At 36.4% G+C, this 22,915-nt stretch overlaps 2 protein-coding genes across 3 annotated transcripts in view; one reads left to right on the plus strand and one right to left on the minus strand.

Annotated features, from left to right (window-relative positions):
- The window catches only part of LOC150093737 (ras-related and estrogen-regulated growth inhibitor-like protein A), a 40,159-nt gene extending 30,245 nt beyond the window's left edge, over positions 1 to 9,914 (plus strand). The window contains exons 3-4 of the mRNA XM_090413100.1: positions 6,538 to 6,614; positions 9,230 to 9,914. Coding sequence (XP_090269226.1) covers positions 6,538 to 6,614; positions 9,230 to 9,679 — 527 coding nt within the window. The 3' untranslated portion in view covers positions 9,680 to 9,914. The remainder of the gene's footprint in view (positions 1 to 6,537; positions 6,615 to 9,229) is intronic.
- A 3,425-nt stretch (positions 9,915 to 13,339) lies between these two features.
- The window catches only part of LOC150093738 (ras-like protein 1), a 61,179-nt gene continuing 51,603 nt past the window's right edge, over positions 13,340 to 22,915 (minus strand). For both annotated transcript variants that reach the window (XM_090413098.1, XM_090413099.1), the window contains exons 3-5: positions 16,733 to 16,789; positions 16,261 to 16,340; positions 13,340 to 14,063 (exon numbers count right to left, since the gene is read on the minus strand). In XM_090413098.1, coding sequence (XP_090269224.1) covers positions 13,371 to 14,063; positions 16,261 to 16,340; positions 16,733 to 16,789 — 830 coding nt within the window. In that variant the 3' untranslated portion in view covers positions 13,340 to 13,370. The remainder of the gene's footprint in view (positions 14,064 to 16,260; positions 16,341 to 16,732; positions 16,790 to 22,915) is intronic.

Raw genomic sequence — 22,915 nt, forward strand, 5'->3', positions numbered from 1 at the left:
AAACATCTCCGAAGTCAGTCAGAAAAAGTTCAAACAACTTTCCGATGGCTGGCAACTTACAATCAAAAGAAAGCGGAGAAGAACCAAAGGCGTGCCGAACTTGAAACTTAAGATGAAAGACTCATACCGATTCTTTGGGGGTTGCCAAACTTCATGCGAGGTCTCAGAAGAGGCCTAATAAAAAGGGGCTGAAGCGAGCAGAAGGGTTCCCGGTTCCAGAATTGCTGTCATAGAGGAGGCTGCTCACTCCAGAGTCGCCGGATCCACGTTGCTTGAGAGAGGAGTTCTCCGCTTCCAGAAAGGAACTTCTCGGTTCGAGACGTCACTAGAGAGACTACTTCTAGGCCGCAGACAAGGTTTCAAATTGCTGAAAGGAAGAGTTCCAATTGCCGGAGAAAAGTTTCCAGGCCAGGTTAATGTCAGACATTCACCAGTGTGTTGCGTTTTCATTACAATTTGATGAATCAAACGACTTCACTGATATTGCTCAGTTAATGGTATTTATTCGCATGGTATTTCAAGATTATTCAAGCAAAGAAGAACTTTTGAAAATTATACCACTATTGGGAAAGACTAGGGGAGAAGACATTTTTTCGGCATTTGATGAATTTGTGAAACAACACAAACTTCCGCTTTTTAAACTTGTGTCTATTACTGCTGATGGTGCTCCTGCAATGATGGGTAATAAATCAGGCTTCATTTCATTATGTAAAAACGATGACAAATATCCAGGTTTTTTAACGTACCACTGTATTATTCACCAACAAGTACTGTGTAGTAAAAGATTAAACACAAAAGATGTTTTGGATATTACATTTAAAATTGTAAATTCTGTTCGAGGAAAAAGCCCTGCAACGGTGGTTATTTAAATTACAGGAAGATGATGATAGGGAACTTCTGTTGTTCAATAATGTTCGCTGGCTCAGCAGAAGTCAATTTTTTAGAAAGATTTCTTGTATTAATTGACGGTATAAAAATTTTTCTTGATGAAAAAGGAGATATTTATCCACAATTGAGTGATAAAAGATGGTTTTTACACTTATCATGTTTAGTAGATTTCTGTACGAAATTAAGCAATTTCAATTTAGAGTAACAAGGTGGATATAAAAATTTAATTGACATGTTAAGTTCAATAAAAACTTTCCAACAATACTTATTTTTATTAAAGAAAAATATAAATGACCGCAAATTTAGACATCTCCCATATTTATTAAAATTTTCTGAACAAAATCAAGAAATGCTCCGCTATGATTTAAAAGAATTTATTCGTGAAATAGAATTAGTTGAGGAAGAAATAAATTCAAGATTTAAAGATTTTAATAAAACTGAAATGATTGTATCTTTTATCAATAATCCATTTGAAGAAAACTTGAACATCACAGAAATTTCAAATAAAATTAGTGGGCTGTTTGATGTAAACCAAGCTGAAGTAGAACTTGAGATAATAAACATTCAGAAGAGTTTACATTTAAAATCAATAAACAATGAAGTCATTTGGAAGAATGCACATGAAAAATTCCCAATATTAACTGATATTGCGCGAAAAATTCTGTCGTGTTTCGGATCGACATACTTGAAAGAATCCGCTTTTTCAAATATGAACGTCATAAAAAATCAATTCTTCTTCTTCTTCTTTCACTCTGCCTTATCCCATGTAAACGGAGTCGGCGCACCAATCTTTAACCTTCCTCTTCCAAGTTCTCCGGTCCAGAGCATCCTTCGGACTCCATCCTTTCTCCCTAAGATCCTCTGTCATCTTATCCCTCCACCTGAGCTTGGGCCTGCCTCTTTTCCTCCTTCCCTCCAACTCCATATACTCCACTCGTTTACCAACATACTCCTCACCCTTCCTCTCAACATGTCCAAACCACCTCAGCCTACTTTCTTGTATCTTCTTGCCAATTGGTCCCACCTTAACCGTCCTTCTGATGTAGTCATTCCTTATCCTGTCCTTCTTTGTCACACCACTCATCCATCTCAACATCTGCATCTCCGCTACCTCCATCTTCCTCTCCTGTGCCTTGGTTATAGGCCACGTCTCCGCACCATGGAGCATCGCCGGCCTCACCACCATCTTATAGAGCTTTCCTTTCCTCTTACAACTCACTCTCTTGTCGCACAGGACCCCGCTCATCTTCCTCCAATTCATCCAACCGCATGTTATTCGGTGCTGTATTTCCTCATCCAGGTCACCATACAACCGACCTAAGGTACTTGAATTTCTTCCCTGAAATTAGCCTTTCACCCTGGAGTCGTATGACGATATCCTCGTCACTCCCCGTTGAGATATATTCAGTCTTCACCCGGTTAATTCTCATGCCGCTCTCCTCCAATGTGTTTCTCCACTCTTCCAGGGTATTTTCAAGCTTCTCTCGGGATGATTCGCATAGAACAATGTCATCGGCAAACAGCATGCTCCATGGTGCCTCCTTCTTGACATCCTCCACTAGTACATCCATGACCAGGTCAAAGAGGTAGGGGCTCAGAGCTGACCCTTGGTGTAGCCCTACGACAATAGGGAACCCTTCTGTTATGCCGACACTAGACCTGACCTGAGTTTCTGTTCCCTCATACATCTCCTTCACCAACCTCACGTACTTCTCCGACACCCCCTTCTTCCTCATACACCTCCATACCTCCTGCCTGGCCACTCTGTCGTATGCTTTTTCCAGGTCTATAAACACCATGTGCAGATCCACTTGCATCTCTCTCTCTATATTTCTCCATCAATCGCCTTAGCGCAAATATTGCATCCGTTGTCCCTCTTCCTGGCATAAATCCAAACTGCTCCTAAAAAATCAATTAAGAAACCAAATTACAAATGATCATTTGGATGATTGTCTGCGATTGGCCACTTCTTCATATCAACTTGACTATGAAAATATTGCGTGGTCCAAACAATGCCAAATTTCACATTAACTTTTTTTTTTTTTCAATCAACCAGCATTCCTGTAACTTGTGAGTTTGTAATCAATCTGTTGTTTTTCTAACTTTGGTTTTCTAAAATAGAGAAATAAATATTTTATCCCAATATGTTTTTTTTTTTTGTTGTATTAAAATAATTAAAAGTGATAAATAAATTTTCAAATACACAAATAAAGTTTTTAGTTGTGTATTTTTTTTTAGTTGTTTATTTGTGCGTAATCAGATATCAGGTTGGGGAAACGTGATCTATATAAGAGAGTAGACCGCGAATAACGTTTTATAGAAAAGTAGCTCGCGTAGTAAAAAAGGTTGAACACCACTTCTATATAGCATTTAGTGAATAATAGCAAACCTACAGCTAGGACAATTATGATTTTACGGTTTTATTTGAATAAACAGTTGTGAAATGTAACGTTTCTTGAAGAATCAAGTCTTTTTTTCTCATAATCAGACTTTTTTTAATATTAAATCCTAGTTCTTAGGTGCACACACTGCACTAAACATATTTTTTCTTCTTCTTTTTTTTATTAATTGAAAGGAATATTTGTAGTAAATGTACCTTTAACATACCACCGTGGGTTATTTAGAGTACAACAACCGAAGTCAATTACGTGTGTTCTTTTGACCAATCTGTCTGTTTTGCTGGATGAAACACCTAAATTTCGGAGAGCTAAAAACACTGCCAAGTCCGTATGAGATCGTCGAACTTATTTTCAGTCGAAAAATCCTTATAAGGGGCTTTTCAAATGACGGCCGACCAAACGACGGACGAATGTCGCAATCGTTAAGCGCCAAGGAGACGCTACTGAATTTAGTAACGGCGCCATAACTTTTTACTATAAATATGTCCAGAGGGCGTTGTAAACGTCTTTCTGGGTAAAGAATTGTAAAGCTTCAGATAATAAGCATATCATTTGCAACACATTTTTCTTCATAATTTTTTTAAATGTATTTTTGTCAAATAATATTTCTTCTATGGACGTTGACTTGAATGACACCCTATATAACCAAGATGAAGAACTCTAAGTATGCTCAAAAAAAAAAAAAAAAGAGAAAGAGAGAGAGAGAGAGAAAAGATATATTGCAGATGCTTTGCTGACTCCGAGGCCCTAATATATTGCCAGTCACTATTATGAACCTTTAAATCATCATAAATTTGAAGCGTTACTTTCTCTTGAAACATTAGCTATGAGTTCCACATTCTGTCCGACCCTCAATAAAAAGTGCAGAAGCGGCTATTCAGGAGAAAGTGGAATAAGATGAAGTGGAAACAGTGCATTCACGCCATCAAAGGAGCTTAACAACTGTCGTGACCACGCATTACTTTGAATGTAATTACAAATCATCGGAAAGGTAAGACCGGAAGGAGGTAATCTCTAAGGGAAGGTGTAGTGGCACGTTTCCCTGAGGTTGTTCACGTGTTCTGTTAAACAAATAGATTCATCTCGTGAAAGGAGGTCTTTCGTTGGCATTCACTGGAAAATGGGGGGAGGGGGCATCAGGAATGGCATGACTGATATAGGCAATGATAGATATCAGAAATTCTTAAGATGCATTGGGATGTGATAGGTGAGGCTAAGCAGAGAATTAATGACGATGTTGTAGTTTCTTTAAATTGAGGATTGGAGGGGAAATTATTGTCCCCTTTCTCAATATTGGATCATATACGTCTATGGAAATAGTTTTTGACTGTTTCTATGCGAGAACGTGCACCACACACACACACACACGGACTTATATTTCGGATATCAACTACTATACTATTAGTGAGATGAAAATGATTTTTATCAAATACTAAGGCATGTAGGCAACAGTCCCTATATGAGAGTAGCCTACTTATGAGGACTACACGCTCAAATTTCGTTTGCTTATATTCTTGGATAACAAATTATTAAGAATACAATTTCTTGTTAAATATAATTTACTTTTTATTTAATTAAAAAGTATTCTAAATTTCTTTAATATCAAAAGTTCTTAATAATAAATTAATACACCTTTCTATTATTTCTATGTTAAAAGTATATGAATATATTAATAGAAAAGCATTCGTATGGGCGATTGAATCCACCGTGAGATGCGGTGATTAATGATTAATACCTTGGATGGTAATGCTGTACCAATGAAGTTTAACTGAGGTTCGGCTGTTGCTGTTACCCCCTGGGGCGTTGAGATTCGAGAGTTAAGTTACGAGTACGCTCGCTTAAGGCTTTTATCTTAAGAGAACAGTTTGAGTCTACCTCATATCATGGTAGGAGGGTAACTGTTGTTATCCTCCTACCATGATCAGAGCTTTAATAGCTCAATAACACCTTATCCCTTCACTGTCCTCTACAGATAAGGGAAGACGAAAAGCATTCTTGCTTCGCCCCTTTAAGCCAGTCCTCATAAGGACTAAGGATAAGGCTTTCGTATGTCTAGCTTCTATTTTTTTGGAAGCTTGACTTTCCTCGTATTTTTTGGAAGCTCGGCTTTCCTCATTTGTTTATCGCTGAGATTTTAAAGTGATTCTGTTTAGTAGCATAACGGTAGAAAACTGGTCTGGGTAGTGATCCTTCCCATGATGCATAGCATTATGCATGGCTGTTTAGGATTTGTGCTTTGCATTATAAATGTTAAGGCAGTTGATGTGAAGTCATTAACCTCTATATACAAATAGCTTAGTCGCGGTGATATTTCACACGTAAACTTGATTTGCTTATACTTGGATAAAGGATTAAACAAAAATATAATTTCTTGTCACGTGTAATTAAGAAAATAACTTTCGCACATTACGCTATGCATCAATTATCATCCTTTTTTTTTATTATTTTTAGGAGACATTAACCTAAAATATTTGCTGTAATTCTACATATAAGCGTTCATTTTTCGAATAGTTTTTCACGGTAGATTCTGTGACATTTAAGAATGCAGCTAATTGTTTCCTTCATCGTTCAGGAGAAGATCAAGTAGCCTTGAAGGTGTGGTGGGATCTGTGACAGAAAAATATCACCGGAACCTTCCCTTAGACAACTTTTGACAGCAGCCAACAGCTGGGAGCAGACTGACGGGAAACACTTCGTAGTGACAGATGGCAAGAGATCTTCTTCTTGGGAAGGTTGTGTAAACAGAATTCTGCCAGTTGCACATCGTGTACCAAACCGACTGTGAAATGTGCGCCACTGATGAATTTCATTTGCCAGCCACTGCAATATTCCGCCTGCCTTGCTGGCTATTGACGTACAGAGACCTTGACGTTAGGCCAATGTGCTGTTCCTAACAATTTTCTGCTGTTGAATACGTCATTGAGCCGTATTTCATAGTAATTCTCAATGAACTATGTGGTGTTGCCATGGTACCGCAACGTAGTGCCATCTAGTGTTTAATTGCTGTATCAATGTCTTTTATTAGATGCATTGACAATTTGTAATATTTTCTTTTCTTTTTTTTTTTACCAATAATCTAGAATACAAGGAAACTTTTAGATTAAAATATAATAATGTTTGTTATTTAATTCGATATACTGAATGCATTTGTAGAATGCAAGTTTTATTCTAATGTAAAATTATATACAATGACTACTGTAGCGTGAAATTTAATGTGTAAATTTTTAAATATTTATTTTTTCATTCCTAGACTGGCTGTATAAAAAAAGTGTGTCGTGTGATGACGTCACTACTGATATAGAAATCTTGGATATTTCTCGGTGGTCGGTATGTATTTTTTTTAATTCACTGAAACGTTTTTAAAATATGTTATTTAGTAGAATAATATATACACTATGAGAAAATACAAAACGTATAGAATTTTTATAATATTTAAAATATAATATATCAATAAACAAAACACCATTTATTTTTTCATTTAATTTGGGTATACATAGTTGGGAATAAATAAAAATTCCATTTAACGAAGTGTTTACTCTGTCTGTTCCTAGATGGTACCACCTTCGCAGTAAGTGATGGGCTGAAAGTTCTGGCTGGCAGGTGATCAAAATTCTCATCCCTAAGAAAATATTTTAGCAATGTTCTTTAAAGGTGTATTGCGCTCAAGTTCAGCAGCCTTGTAAGAGTCTTTGAACGGATGTTGTAAGTTCCATAAACTAAGTTAAAGGACGCTAAGCAATAAATGTACTTTCCTGGAAATGTTTATCACATATGTTGAAACAATACCTTGACTCAGAGCACCCAATCCTGCTATGCAAGATACAGTAAAGATCAACTAACCGCATTGAATCACTTCTGCCATTTCACAAAACTTAAAAATAGCAGGCTGATTACGCTGGGGGGAGAATAAAGGCTAAAAAAAAATTATTTCGAAATTGAAACCGAGTTAAAGTTTCTAGCGCCACCTACCGGATAAATTAATTACATTGACTTAATTAAGTAAATAAATTCCTCCGGTAGATGGCATTTTTAAGTTTAGAATTAAAAGTTAATTAATTAATAATAAATAATTAATAACAGTGAACTAATTTCTCAAAAGAAAACATTGTTATGTTTTTTATCTAAATAAATGAATTGATGCTGTAAACGTATAGTTTTTTTTTGGGCTCTCACCTGATGAGAGCCCAAGTGTTATAAATGTCACTTCACGCCGTTTTATCTGAGAATATCTTTAATGCTCTCTTTAACCCACCCTTCACACATTGTCTCGTCTTAAAATACTTCGTCTGGCATTTGTTCGGTGACTGTTAGGTTGCCAGACATTCCTATCTCAAAGAGAGTTTGTTGTTCATCTTCTGCGTTTTCTCCATTGCATCTCAGCTCCTACTTGTTTTTTACGTTGCTGTCGCAAGTGAAGCTTTCCGTGGCGAAATAGCGACTCGATCTTCACTCCGGTGGTATGAAAGATTTAGGGAGAGGGGGGGGGGGGGAGAATCAGTGAAGTATTTACTCCTACACAATTGTCTACTGCACATACTTCTTAATAAAGGATTGAGATGTGTTTTCTTTTAAAGTAGTTTATAATTTTAAATGCTTTTTTTTTTAAAAAAAAAATAATTTTAAATGCATACTAATGTCATGTTTTATGAAACTATGTAATATACAGTAAAACGATAAATGTGCTTTGAGAAACAATCCTGTCCACCTAGTGATTAAAATAATTTGTAACAACAATTAAGAATTCTTTTTCGTAGTTAATTTGCTGTTTTGTTTTTTAACACTGAAGTAAATGTGTCATTGCAAATTAAAGGCAGACGTTGTGTAGGCCTTCACTCACAGTGTTTCGTTGCAAAAATAAAAAAAATAAATAAACAATAATAATAACAAAAAAGATTTCAAACACTGCATTCTGTTGTGAACAGTAGCGATCAGACAGAGGTATTGTTAGAGAATACAGCGCCCTCTTACCGTGACAAATTTAATTCTATTTTTGTTTGTGTGAGTCACAAATTCGTTTTTCTTAAATCGATTGTCTTCTTTTTTTTCCCTCCTTGGTTATATTTTAAGGATTTTTTTTTTTTTTAATTTCGCATTATCCTGGGAACTCGAGTCACACTACAAAATAGAAAAATAGACAGTAGAATTCATGCTTTTTCAAAATCGATTTATTGATTTACAATTTTTTTTTTTTTTGTTTGTAAATTGATAATCAGGTTAAGTGAATTCTTTCCTGTCTCATTACAGAATAAAATGCGTCAGAAGACTCTTGTTTTATCTTCTATATGGATATTTGATAATGACTTTATCTTATTGGATCATAGTGATAATCTTAAATCTATCTTTTCAGTAAGTGAGAAGATACACTTACATCGAAAAATATCAAAATATTTTCTTAGAAATATGCTTTTTTTTTTTTTTTAGATTAGAAAAGCAGCACCGAAAACTATTGCATAGTGCAAGAATCATTTTACTTTATCTCGGGATTTCTTAATATTGAAGGAATGTTTGTTATAAATAATTATTGAATTTAAAATTTCGCATATTTGCGTGAGATTTTTTCATTCTTTTGTGAAGTCAAAGTTTTGACATGAGGAGGAAGTATGTTAGTTATTCATATTCGACGTCACAGGGTCACAAACGTACCTCGTGATGTTTAGGAAGTGAAGCCTTCTTCTATAAGAAGTGGTAAGGCAGGAGATGCCCTTTCCACATAGAGTTAGTAGGACAATCACAAGCATTCATGCTTGTGGAGGGATTCGAACCCGTAGTCGCTGGAGAACTTGAAGATGAAGATGCCTTCATATATTGTTTAACTGATTTTTTTTTAAATTTAATTTTTGATGAATAATCTTTTTTTTTTTTTTTCCGGAAGAACGAAGTTAATATATATATATTTAAATAAACATTTATTTCATTCGATAAATGTGTATTTTTCATTGCAGGGCGAAGGGGAATTTCCTACAGATCAAATCTTCTGGGCGGAAGCATTCGTGGTGACGTACAGCATTTGCGACAGAAGCAGCTTCGACTACGCCCTTCAGTGCATCGATGTCATCCGCCAGGTGAAGTCCCCCACGTACGTGCCCATTATTCTGGTGGGCAACAAGCGAGACTTGGAACACGCACGACAGGTGTCCGTCACCGAGGGACACGAGATCTCCTTACAGTGCGGCTGCCAATTCTACGAAGTGTCGGCAGCGGAAAGCTACGTCGGAATCAACCTCGCCCTCCACGGACTCATCCGCGAGGCTCGAACCCTTCGCACTCAGCGGTCCCTCCCTCGTCAGAGGAAGCTCAGCATCGTGACGATGTCCAAAGTGTTCGGGGCCGTTTTCCGAAAGAACGCTACGAAGGTGACCCCGAGGAAACGAAGGACGTCGTTTTCCCTGTGACCTCTGAGCCAACGGAGAAAGCGAATTAGTTGGAGGGGGGGGGGGGGGGAACTGCGATAGGAAGTTACGACATGAAAAATGTCACTTTTCATCAGTGTTCAATCTACGAAAAGGGATCCGTGAGGCTTCCCGTAAGGCCTTCGGGGAGTTGGAGGGGCGAGAAGTCTCACGGCAATTCCTATTTTTGATTACAAGATTCTTCAAACTGACATTGGATGCGAAATTTCTAACAGGTAATTTTGGACATTTTCTCCGCCAGTCTTGCACCACTGGAACTTCTAGTCTTTTACACGGTCAATGTATCGAGAGTGTAGTGACGTCACAATTCGTAAATTCTGTATGACTGAGTGATTGTCGAAATAAAAATTCATTTTAGTCACAACAATCGGTTGCTGAATCTCTAACATTATTATCGATTTTACAAACCCCGTAAGAACGAGAGGGGGGTGTAATTAATGTTGCATCTAGCACGCAAACGTTATGGGAAATATTGAGATAGGGATACTTCATGAGAAATATTAATAAACGGATTTGTTCATCATTGGATTTTCCAACATGTATTCAATTCCCTTACAGTATTGAGAGAAATATTTAAAAGAATTTTCAAAAGATGAGTAATCCGATCTGAAATGGAAGTAGCGGGGTGTTTTTTGCCTTGTCGTAATGTTAACCACCAGTCGACCAAAGAAATTGCCCCCCCCCCAAAAAAAAACCGAAGAAATTTTCCCTCTTTCAAATAAACCAGTTGAAGGCTATCAGTGTCAATACAGCAGTTTATAAGACGTATTTTCATGTACGTATTCTGCGATATTCGCTAAATAAATCATCATGCCTATCAAGGATTTAGGCCTAGAGTGGCCTGTTCGGCTTTAGAAGGCCAGAACCGGAGATCCTGCAACCTCTAGAGAGCGCGTCCCCTGGGTGACGGATAGGGGAGCCCACTATATATACATATGGTGGGAGGGTCCGAATATACTGAATAAGGACTCTTGGACCAACAGGGCCATAAAGGGCAATCATCTTGATTGTAAGGGAAGTGGCACTTCCATGGACCCCTAACTGGATTTATCCTCTTCTTCCTCTACTTTGAGGAAGATCCACTTCCTTTAATCTTTCCTATAAGACTTTATCAGCCAATTCTTCTTATTTTATGACCCTTATGCTATTAGAGTACTCGAGGGCCATGGGGGGTCTTTCCATTTCTGGTCTATATCTATGTCCCCTCTATAAACCTCTACTATAATTCTACTCTATCCCGCTATAATCTACTCTTTCCCCTTCAATATACTCTATTCCTCCTATGGATTTAAATTTGGAAGAAGGCTAGTTCAGAAGCCTTAAGGTAGCAGCCCCTACCACTGGACTATCCAACGTCAAGCTAGTCACCTGACATGGAGAACATTAATTTACTTTTAAGCCGACAGAAAACGGTAATCGGAATGGATCTATGGAAAACGCTAAATAAATAAATAATATAAAAATTGTGGCATGCCGAAAACGCACTATCTACAGCTAGTTATTCACCATGCGAAAAGTCTTCCTTAAAGGAGGGGAGGGATAACAGCTTTTATAACAGCCGCTGTGTGCTTGCATCTCGAATGGAAGCAGTGCTTAATACCACGACAAGTCTACTTGCAATTCACTGCCGCAAGAAGGAATATTTTTGGAGAAAAGACATCAATTAAGGCGAACTGAGAATTCTCGAACTCCCAAGGCAATGATCCGACATTCCACCCACGTGGTTTTAATGCTTTACGTTGTAGTATCTTCCACTTTCTTCAAGTAACGTTCGGGATTCCTTTAGACGCGGGTGAACAGCGCTGTGCCCATTCCGATGTCGCTTCGTAATTACGGTGGGTGGTCGAGAAGGGCACTCGTGTAACTTTTTTTTTTTTTTTCCGCTGCTGGTGACACGCGTTTTAACATTGCTTTCGAAACAACCCCGCAATGTATCCTAGCAACAATCTACACGCGGAAGTACAAAAACAGGCCCAATTTGTTGCTAAGGTTACTCGAAAATACGACGAGTGTTTCTTTTTAAGCTCGTATGTAAGCGGTTTACGGGATTGCACACGTGAGATCGATGGCAACGGGGAAAGAGGATTTGCATCTAATGAAGTGTTTGGGTCGTCATTCAGGAAACACTCTAGCTTGGAAAAATGCAGGAACACACACCGATAGCTGTTTTTATTTCGACATTGAATAGGAGAAAGCGCTAAAGTATTTTGGTCCGTAAGGAACGAACACAACGAAAATCTTCGTAAGCAATCGACTTGTTATCTATTGCTTCCTCATAAACACATCAGTAGAAGGCCTAACTTTCTTTCATTAATTAAATCTCTATTCTCTCAAACACTAGGAACAATTCTCTTGTTATTATTTGTGACGCACTGCTAAACATTGTATTGTTAGCACGATACGATGTTTGATAGAATTCTACTTTTGTTTCGATGCAAGAACAATCTTCATCAGGCGTTACCAACAGACGATTGTATGGAATTAAATAATTATTCGCAATCATCATTGTATGTATAAAAAGAACCCCTGATGAAAAGAAAATCAATGTTTGAAAGAGAGTTTTGCGACTGTTACTTATAAAGCAAGTCTAAAGATAAAATGACATTATTGCCAACGAGTGTTAGTTGACCTTGGCAAAGTCAATTAGGCATAAAAAAATAAATAAAAATAATAACATCGCTGTATTGAGGCTTAAGAGCAGGCTATGCTGAAAAATATTAAACATTTTTTTTTAAAGAATAACAAAAAAAATATTTAAAACATTATTTCTCATCTCCCACCGATGTATCATTCAGAGAATATTGAGAACGCTGTTCTGATTTCCCACGCAAATATTCTGTTTCTCAGAAGACCAATTTTAGCGAATTATTATTCATAATAGAGGCTAAACTTGGTAGCGTGTTGAGTCTCCTTTGGCCGAGATAACCACTTGCGCCCGTTTGTCATTGATCCCACTAGACTATGGAAGGTGTTCTAAGGTATTCTGGATCAACCAGACAATAACGTTTTGGAGGTCACTCATTGACCGAGTGAAGCACTGTCGTCGACGGGCGGATACTGCGCTTCACGTGTTCCCACGAATGTTCGATGGGATTCAAATCAGGAGAATGAGTCAATTGGCAGAGCACACGGAATGCTTGGATGTTGTTCGACCCATGCTTGCATAATACGAGTATGGTGACGCCAGGCCTTGTCTTGTTTGAGGAGCTCTGATCCATTTTGGAACGATATTGTCATCGTGTGGAGCATGGTCCTAAGAATTAACGGTCAAGGTAGATCCAATAAGGATGGGAAGACTCGATGTCTATGAGAACAATTGTCATAACAAGATAACCACTATCGGCCTGTTTCCTGCCACTGCAACTGTTCTTTCAACAATGGGCAGTCTTTTAATAATAAATGAAGATCCATTGTTACCTTTACAATAAACTGAATTTTACTTTTAACTTTGGGAAGTTACATCTGTTTACTCAGCTGTTTGGACATATTCTGCTACAACTTATCTCTTGCAGTTATTTTTTTTTAAAGAATAATTCAGTTATCGTATTTTAAAATAGATTTTATTTGTCAGTATGTTATCAAAGGAATGTACAGACTGGAAAAAAAAAATTAAAAAGCACCACAATGTAATAAGCTCTGACGATGTAATGATTGGTCTTTGATGTGACCACAATCAATTCGAATTACTTCCTCTCATGCTGATGCTCATCCGCCTGGTTCGTAGAGGGGAACTTTCCACCGTGTACATGGCGTTCACCTTCCTCGAACGCCATTTCGCCGCTGCCTGCAGGCTACCATCGGTGCAAGCCCGATCCCGAAACACCTCAGGCACTGAATCGCAATTAAAGTCGTGCGTTGTTTGTAGACGAAGCGAGCATTCGCTGGTGAATCTGTTAGTGAGTTTGGCACAGATGGGGATGGTCGGTTTAGAGAGCGAAGTGGGCGATATGAGGCTTTTGCACACCTCCGATTCGTTCGATGACCTCCGGTGTTTGAACGCTTTGGTCCAGGCCTTCCACTTTTGTTGGATGTCCTCGAACACCCTGTAAACGTCCTCGATGGACTCACGCACGGATATCTCGTGAAATCCCACGCACCCGATCTCGTGGCTGCGTTTTTCTCCTTCGCTAGTGGACACCATCCGGTCGCCAACCTGATCGACCTTATTCCCTACTAGGATCACGGGGATGTCGAAGAGATCGCGGAAGAAACTGGCTACGAATATCCTCCGTCTCTTGTTGTACAAATTGATGAAGAACTTCAGCCGGATGCACTCGTCGAAGCTGCATTTATCCGTCACGGAATACATGAGGATGAAGGCTTCTGCCCAACGGATGTTAGACTCCAAATACACATGTTCAGTTTCCTGAAAAGAAAGAAATTAATGGATGAGGTCATGATATTTTATGAGAATATTCACAATTGTCTTCATCAAAATTGATTGTCTAAAAATTCAGAGTTTCGTGTGTTCTGTCATCAGCTTTACATAGATTGGAAATTTATGGTAGAACTACTTGGGAAACTGAAAAATTCAAATTACTAAATAATAAAGCCCAAACTTTCGTTTGGGAAAAAAATAAGATAATACAATGCAGCATATTATGGATCCATCCATATTTTATTGCCAAATATAGAAAGAAACTCATAAAAGTTTCGAAAATTTACTAAAGGGCTTATGAGAATATAATCTTCACCATTGGAGGTTATATTCTATCTTCCATTTTAATATCTTACTTATACAAATTCAATCCTTTCGGCTTTGTTCTTTTGCAATTTAATTATGCACCCACTGAGAATTCACTTATGATACTGTTAGCCAGTGAAACTAATTTAAGAGCTAATAAAAAAGAACATAAGGACACCTGGATACAGTTTTGTCATTTAAGTAGTCCTACCAAAGCAACGCCGATGCCAAATGTTATTCTCATCTGGTAAATTTTCGAGAATTTTTTAAAGTTTTTTTTTTTGGCTATATTTGGCTAAAAAATATGGCTGGATCCATAATATTCTCCCATTTTAATATGAAAAATTCAAATTTTTTTTTTTTTTTTTTTTTTTTAATAGAGGGAGGGGTGAGGGATTGAACAAATATGAGAATTTTTCTCAGTTTATTTCTTTTTCGTTTCTCTTCTAAACTTTTTTAATTGATCCTTATGTTAGTCGATTGGCGGTATAGATAGGTATCTTTTGGGGAAAACTTTTTTCCCCCCACTTAGTAAAGATATTATTATTGCATGAGAGCTCTACAGAATCCCAGAACTAAATGTAGGACGTCAGCAAAGTATTTTTCTCTCTTAATTGCTTGTGTTATGTGATTGGACTACCTCCTTTGCGAGAAGATAAACCAGAGTATCCTGGAGAAAAACTCCGGGACCTCATTATGATCTCAGACAACTCACCTTTATTTGAAAAAGCTCATATAAATAAACTTTTTTGTGTGTGTCGTGACGAGAAGCGAACGCAGATCTTTTCTAACCTACAACTACATTGATTTTCCCTACGAAACTATGGTTGCATCGTTTGGTAATGTAGCAGTAAAATAAAACTTCCTGACTTCCTTCATTTTTTACAAAATATTTTGCCATCACACAATATTTCATCACTACATGCAATAATTCAAATGGAATCTAAACTTAAAACCCTCCATTTTTATTTTATATTATAAAATAATATTAATAAAGAAAAGGTGTATTTTAAACATCCAAATTAATTAACTAATTCTTTTAATTTTCTTAAATTATTAAGAATATAACCTCGTTATATGTATTTTTACTATTTTTCATGGAAATATAATAGATTAACAATCGAATAATGCAAAAGTTTTATTATTTTTAAGAATTTAGTTTCGGTAGAATGGTGTAATAATAATAATAATAATAATAATAATAATAATAATAATAATATACTGTATATCTATGGTAGAAGACAGCATTCCACTTCAAAGCTTGAAACAATAGACAATGGCAACCTAGTTGTATGTATTTATCTATTGTTTTAAAATTGGCTAGTGATTAATTGTTTAGCGTCCTATTGTTAAAAATATTTATTGAAGACAACAAAAATTACTATCCATATAGTGTAGTCAATACAACAATTGACAAACTAGAGAAAATAATTGCTGGATCAACAGTAAAACAATAACAGACAAATAGTAGACCAAAAGATGTATCAACTAAAGGCAAATGCTGGACCAATAAATATATTAACAATAGGAAAATGCTCGAATAACAGACACAACAATAAACAAAACAACAATATCGAGATACAGAATTTACCTATCGATGTTCGACCAATACACAATAACAACAACAATAAGTAAATCCTAGATATAACAATAATAGGGAAGTTCTGGATCAATATAGAAAACTATAATGGATAAATCTTTGATCAATAGATACAACAATAGACAAATGTTGGATCAATAGATACAGTACAATAATACGTAAATACTGTATCAATCGATAGAGTACACTTTCTGTTCAATGCGTAAAATTCAAACATGCGTAAATAACATGTTTCTGGGACAATAAAATGTCAGTTAATTAAATTAATTATGTACTCACTCGACTGTGACCTCCACTGTCTAGGATTTGAAAGCACACGATTTCGTTATTCAGAATAGTTTCGTGAGTATAGATATCCTCTGAAAATAAAAAATAAAAAAGTTGAGTTTTGCAACAATGTAAGCAGATAATAACCGTTAACAAAATAAAATCAGTTAACAACATAAAAATTGACTTCTGATAACAATACTTTCAAAACTACAATAAATAAGTACTGAAGGATTCCAGCAAAGCATACAGACAGCCTAGGAAACGAAACAAACGTTACAAAAAAAAAAAAAAAATCTTGTTTTAAATGGGCTTTTCAGATAGTTATTACTAAACCCCCTTTTGGAAGAAGTAATTGTAAACACATCGAACAAAATACGAAAGTAGAAACGCACAGAATGTTCATTCAAAGCTAACTAAATAAGATCATATACTTACACTTAGCTGGGTGCTGAGAATAAGATGAGAAATGCGATTAACTTACCCAATGTAGGATCATAGTCTCCTATAAAGCGCCTGGTGATGAATCGAACGGTGAGAGCTGAAAGAGTTAAAAGAATATCGATATCACTTAGCCGATTTTCTTTTGTCAACTCCTAGAGCAGACGAGAGGGAGGAGATTGATACAAATGAATGAGGACCCAGTCTGGAAGAGGGTTCCCATTACTGTCATTATTAGCGAATTGGTCCTTACTTGGAAGGAGTGAAAAATTTTTTCAGCGAAATCGACACCCCCGCTTCTTGTCTGCCCTGTTATTCAAAAATCATCAATGATTCATTCATTATTTTGTCAATTTCATTACTCTTGTAGAGTCTTAATGTCTATTATATCAATAAATAAAATGGCAATGAATTATTTCTATATTAAAGTTACACTAGAAATTTATAACCATAAAAAAGGTAAGAACTTAAAGCGAGGGGGTATACAGCCATGAAAGTGTTACCCTTATCTCAGTTGATGTTTGCACACTTCAATCTATTTTTTTTTTCTTTTTTTTTTTCACGATATACTGTACAACTACCTGGATTAATACAGTATATCAAAAATAATCGAACTGGCGCCATCTACTGAAGATATCATTAACTAAATTTGAAATTAGGTTGATATCTTCCGCCATGTTTTGGAATATAATTCAGAATATGGACTCACTGTGAAGTCCACACACACACACACACACACACACACACACACACACACACACACACACACACACACACACACACACACACACACACACACACACACACACACATCGCTGTGAAAATGTTAATGTTCATTCTATTTAGAATGATTCAATTGCTCCAAACAGATAGAAGATATTGTTGCTAGTTTTTTACTATCATTCCATTTATCAAAGTACTATGACTGACGTTTGATGATTATCCGTGAATTTCGTACTCCGAGCTTCGTTAGTACTAGTTTATTTATTTATTTATATCAAAGGCAATGGTCAGTGATTTGATTATTGTCAGCTATGTATGGCGCCATCTGGTGCAACAACGAACGAATTAAGCTCTCTTTAAATGTTTGAATATACAAGAATTATAGTTAAAGTTGAGTTTGTAAGTTGGCTGTTAACTTCTGCATCTCCTTTTACTGTTTACCAAGGCTGCTTTGGGAATTAGGGTATAACCTTCCATCTTATAAGATACTTTAAAGAATCATAGTAAAATGGATGGAGGCACGTGCGTCCTTTTCGTTGAAAAAAATACTGCGTTCGATTGTAGTAGTTAAGGCGAAGCATTTCTTTGAAATAAATGAACTTTAAAAAAAAAATAAAGGAAGGTCGGTTAACCGGTCTCAAATGGACGTGGTAGGATTTTATTCAGGAATAAGTCGGGTTTCACGTCCAGCAAAACAGACAAACAGGTCTAAGAACACACAAACTCATTCATGGCATAATTATAAAGACTCTGAATATAGAAAGGTGGTTAGAATTCTTAAAATATATCAGAGGACCCGAATGAATACTGTAGGTTTACCTAGCAGGATCTGGAATTAAATATTCTGAATAAATTAAATCAAATCAGAATGTTGCTAGAGTGGCAATATTCTGATAATGGGGGGGATATGTAATGACCGTAAATAGTAACTCCAGTTAGAAAGATACCTGTGATAGCGAGAGCAATCCACGGAATACTTGAGGACCAAGACTTGTCCCTACATAGTAACACTACAATCTCCTCGAGGGATATACACGAGTGATATTTCTAATCGAGAAAGATCTGAATGTTTTAATTGAGGGCTTGGATTATTTATTATTTGTTCAGGATATACCTTAATGTCTACGCGAAATCAGTGCAAATCAATAGAAAGCCGAACTCAACATCAGCAGGAATGAAAACACACCACCAACCTAAAAGGTTTCATGGCAAAAGAAGTCGAACTAGCCGAAGAACAGAAAAGCAAACCTAACCGGTGTGACCCGATACACACAAAACTAAAGCAGGTGAGATTATGCTAAGTAATGACTATAGCATGTTATATCCTGCAACAAAAATTAGGGAAAGGAAGCTTAGCATTCACATCAGATAAGAAGACAAACTTCTTAACTGGCAGGAAATTTCAAGTAGAGTGATGGGAGAAAACCTTAAAAATGGGGAATTTGAAAGTGAGACGTATTTGTACTTATGGTCCCATTCTTAGTAAATGATTCTACTAAGGAAGAATTGGAAGAATTTTTGAGTCACGAGAATGAGCAATTGACGTGAAGAAAAAGAAACTGTCTTAAGATAATTTAGAGAAAAATAGAGGTGCTAATAACAACCAAAGTACTTGCTGGATTTCTGTTCAGAATAAGTGCTAGTCATTATTAACACCATTTTCCAACATAAAGATGGGCACACGCGTAGAGAGAAGACATAAGAAATAAGAAAACCTTATTGGCTATATCATTGTTGATAGTGATGTCTTCATGCTGGTCTTCATGCAGATCTGAAATTGGAATTGACCATCACTTAGTTCTAAATAGGATAAAAATGAATAGCACACACATTAAAAAGAAAAGAGTGTAAAAAAAGGTTTTAAAAAGAATTAAAATTGAGCAGCTTTTACAGGTGAAGTGTAGAATCGTATATACAAATATTTAATTAAAAATGAAAGAGTTGTAAAACGATGACCAAATCTTGAAGAGTCAGTGCGGACCCTAAAGAAGACATGAATTCGGGCAGGAGGGTGTATAATAGAGTTTTGCAAGGATGGAAAAATCCAAACTGTATGACGGACTCAAGAAGTTAAATATTCCTGGAAAAGAAAAAAACGCATCGAAGTTACACGTCATATACGTCAACAGGTAGTTTGAAAGAATGCACAGAAAAGAAAATGTACAAGTAAGTTACGTGCAAAGTAGCTAAACATAAATCATTGAAAGATATAATAAGAATAAATATTATGAAGATGTCAAAATGTTCTGAAGGCTATTGGAGAAGCGATTTCGAAATGGAGGAAGGAGTACTGTACAAGGAATCAGAGATGATAAACCGAAATATGTTCTAAAGATGATAAATCAGAGAAGAAAACCGAAGATGTTCTAAATATATGAAGAAATTATTTTTGTTAATTGAAAATAGACGTGACAGAACAGTTGTAAAAATATTCAGAGGAATGAAGTTAGGAGTGCATATCATTAGATGAGGTAGAAAAAGTCATAAAAATCTAAAATATCGAAAGGCATCTGGAGTGGATGATATTCAACCAGGATTGCTGACATGTGGTTGTATAAATGTTCTAGAATGGCTGCGTTGCATAATTCAATGGTCAAGGGAGGGGGGGGGTGAGTTGCGGATGATCGGAGTAGAACTCTTATTGTATCCATCCATCGACGAGACCTTGACTCCCTCTGATTAATAATAATTATGATAATACAAAAAGTGAAACAAAATTCAATGAGAATTACACAGGAATTTCCTTAGTGAGTGTTCTAAATAAAATTTATGCAAGTATACTTGAAACGAGGTTCACAAAAATCGTGGAAGAGAACCTTTGAGATGCTAATGCCAGCTCTTTGCTTTATGCAGATGATATTATACTTCTAAATAAATCCAGTACAAGTCTTCAGGATTCCCTCACTAAATTCAATAACGGCATCAATAAATTATGAAAATCGGCAATAAAAAGACAAAGACTATGAAAATATTCAGGAACATCTCCATCCCGAATAGAGAAAGTGTATAGAACAAGTAAAACAAGATGCTAAGATGGCAGGAAAAGATTCAGAGAAAGATAAAGATCTAAGTAAGTTGCTGCAATTCGAAATGCCTTATAACATCTGCTCCCAACCGGTGGTACGCGTATCCTCGGGGATACGTACTGGGCCGTTCAGGAGGTACACGAAAAACAATCAGTAATGACGGCAAAACGGATTTAAGACTGTATCTTGCATCTTTTGAGGCACTGAACAAAAGTGTCGGTACAATTTATAGAAATGGGTTTAAAAGGGGATACGCAAGTGGGAAAAGGTTGCGAACCACTGCCTTAGAAGGCCGAAATAAGAGCTGACAATATTGGCGTCCTGGAAGACAACAGACTAATTTGGACGAAAATCCTATGAGTATCCAGGACATCCCTTTTGGACGAATCAGGAATGTGATGATGAACATAATAGTTATGATAAATCAGTGCACTGTTAGCAATTTGTTATTATAAGGTTTCCTTGAGGAAAGAAAATATTAAAACCTCTTTTATTTTTCATCGGCTCTATCGAACTATTTTCTAGTATTATTAATAGTAAATAAATGCGCCCTCCCCCTCAGTGTTTTATTTGTTTCCGCCCGCTTGAAGTAATCCCATTCATAGAATGATCGATTTCGTCTTTTTCTTTTATGAAACCACTCCATAATTCCGCTGTGTCATTTATCATAGGCATCAGATTTTCAAATAATTCTCTTCGGATGTCTTAATCACACCCACTCAACTCCTTCATACTTCTCCCACGTGTCCATTTTCTCACGACCTGTGTATCGATTTATCCTAAATGTCATTTACAAGTGTCCATCGAGTGTGAAATTCAAAGGTGACGAAAACCCTAATGGCTTATCTCAGCCGGACCATTTTTTTTTTTCGGTCCTATAGAAGTGATAGAAGAACATGCAATCGCATTACGATTCACTTAGTTCTGCACATTCTCAATAACTTTCATTTATTTGAATTTAATATACATAACAAACATTTATCGGATTATTAGACTTGTTGTCATACATCGTATGGATTACCTCTTTAGGTATGTAAAGTAAGCCTTAATCATTACAATCTGTTTTTGCTCAGTAGATTCCTTTTTTTTTAATGTTTGATTGTTGCGTTTCAGTCCTGCGTAATAAAGAGAATGTTACCAAGAATATATCGGCTCTATCAAATACGGGCACTTTATTGAAAATCCATTCGGGTATACATAATTCAATGAAGTTAATATTAATGGCTTCAAGTGCACAGAGGAAGTTCAGATATGAAAATGCAAAACAAGAATCGTGAACTTAATATTATATATTAAAGTTACACACACACACACACACACACACACACACACACACACACACACACACACACACACACACACACACACGACAATTATTTTTATTTTTATTTTTAAATAAAACACTGCAAGTTTCAATTAAATAGGACATTTGGACTCCTCATTAAAATGTCTATTTTAATCTTTGTCTGCTACAGATTTTACGCATATCGTACATGTGCAACTCTGTTTTCAGCTGTAGTCTTGATCAAATATTGTTATTAACCCTTCCTTGTTCACTGATTGGTGTTAAAGTATGGTGCCTTTAGCATACGTAGATTGGGTTGTTTTGAATTATGTTGAATTGTGCTATCCTTGCCTGTTTTGTGGGATGCAAAACCTCTTTCATCTGCGAATGAGATCAGCTAACTCACCTTCACTTGAAAAATGCTTATAAATTGTTCTTCAAGTCTGGATTCGAACCCTGTTTCATATTTTTTAAACCAAAAAGCATTCGATACTAAACGAGCTGTGGAGGCTCCCAACGAATTCTATGCTAGAAAGCCTTCGTATTTCTTTATAATGAGAAGGACAAGATTCGTCTATCATTTAAATGAAATCTAGGAACTTTGTTTGATTCTACGAATTGAAAGACCTCATCCAAAAGGAAAAACTCAAATATTTTTTCGATAATATCAACCATCTACACATCAGAGGGAGAATTACCATATAGTTTCGTACTTTATAATGCCCGTTAAACAATGAGACGGGGGCGTTTAAAGGTGTAGCATTCAGTTCTGCAGTCAGTCTCTTCTGGATGACCTCCACTGAGTCAAGTAGACATCCTCTGAATTTCGTTTTCAATTTTGGAAACAAAACAAACAAACAAAAAAAAAACGACTATGCCAAATCCAGCGAATACGTTAAGTGTTCGAGCACTGTCTTGGATTTGGAAGTAAAAGATTATTTAATTCTGCACAATGTACAGGCGCATTGTCATGCAGTAACAGCCAGCTGTTGGTTCGGTAGCGGAGCCCTCTCACTCGTCTCACGCATTGATTCAGACGATGCATGGTACCGAGATGGTATTGACTGTTAACTGTTTGATCCTCTGCAACAAATATCTTATAAACAATTCCACGAATATCGAAGAAAACATTCAGCATTCTGTGGACTCGAGAATTCTGCTGTCGAACGTTTTGCTGTCTTGGAGACGTCGG

The sequence above is a fragment of the Typopeltis vanoorti genome, chromosome 23 (genome assembly GCF_054136105.1).
Source record: "Typopeltis vanoorti isolate ZY-2024b chromosome 23, IOZ_Tvanoo_1.0, whole genome shotgun sequence".
Classification (NCBI taxonomy): Eukaryota; Metazoa; Arthropoda; class Arachnida; order Uropygi; family Thelyphonidae; genus Typopeltis; species Typopeltis vanoorti.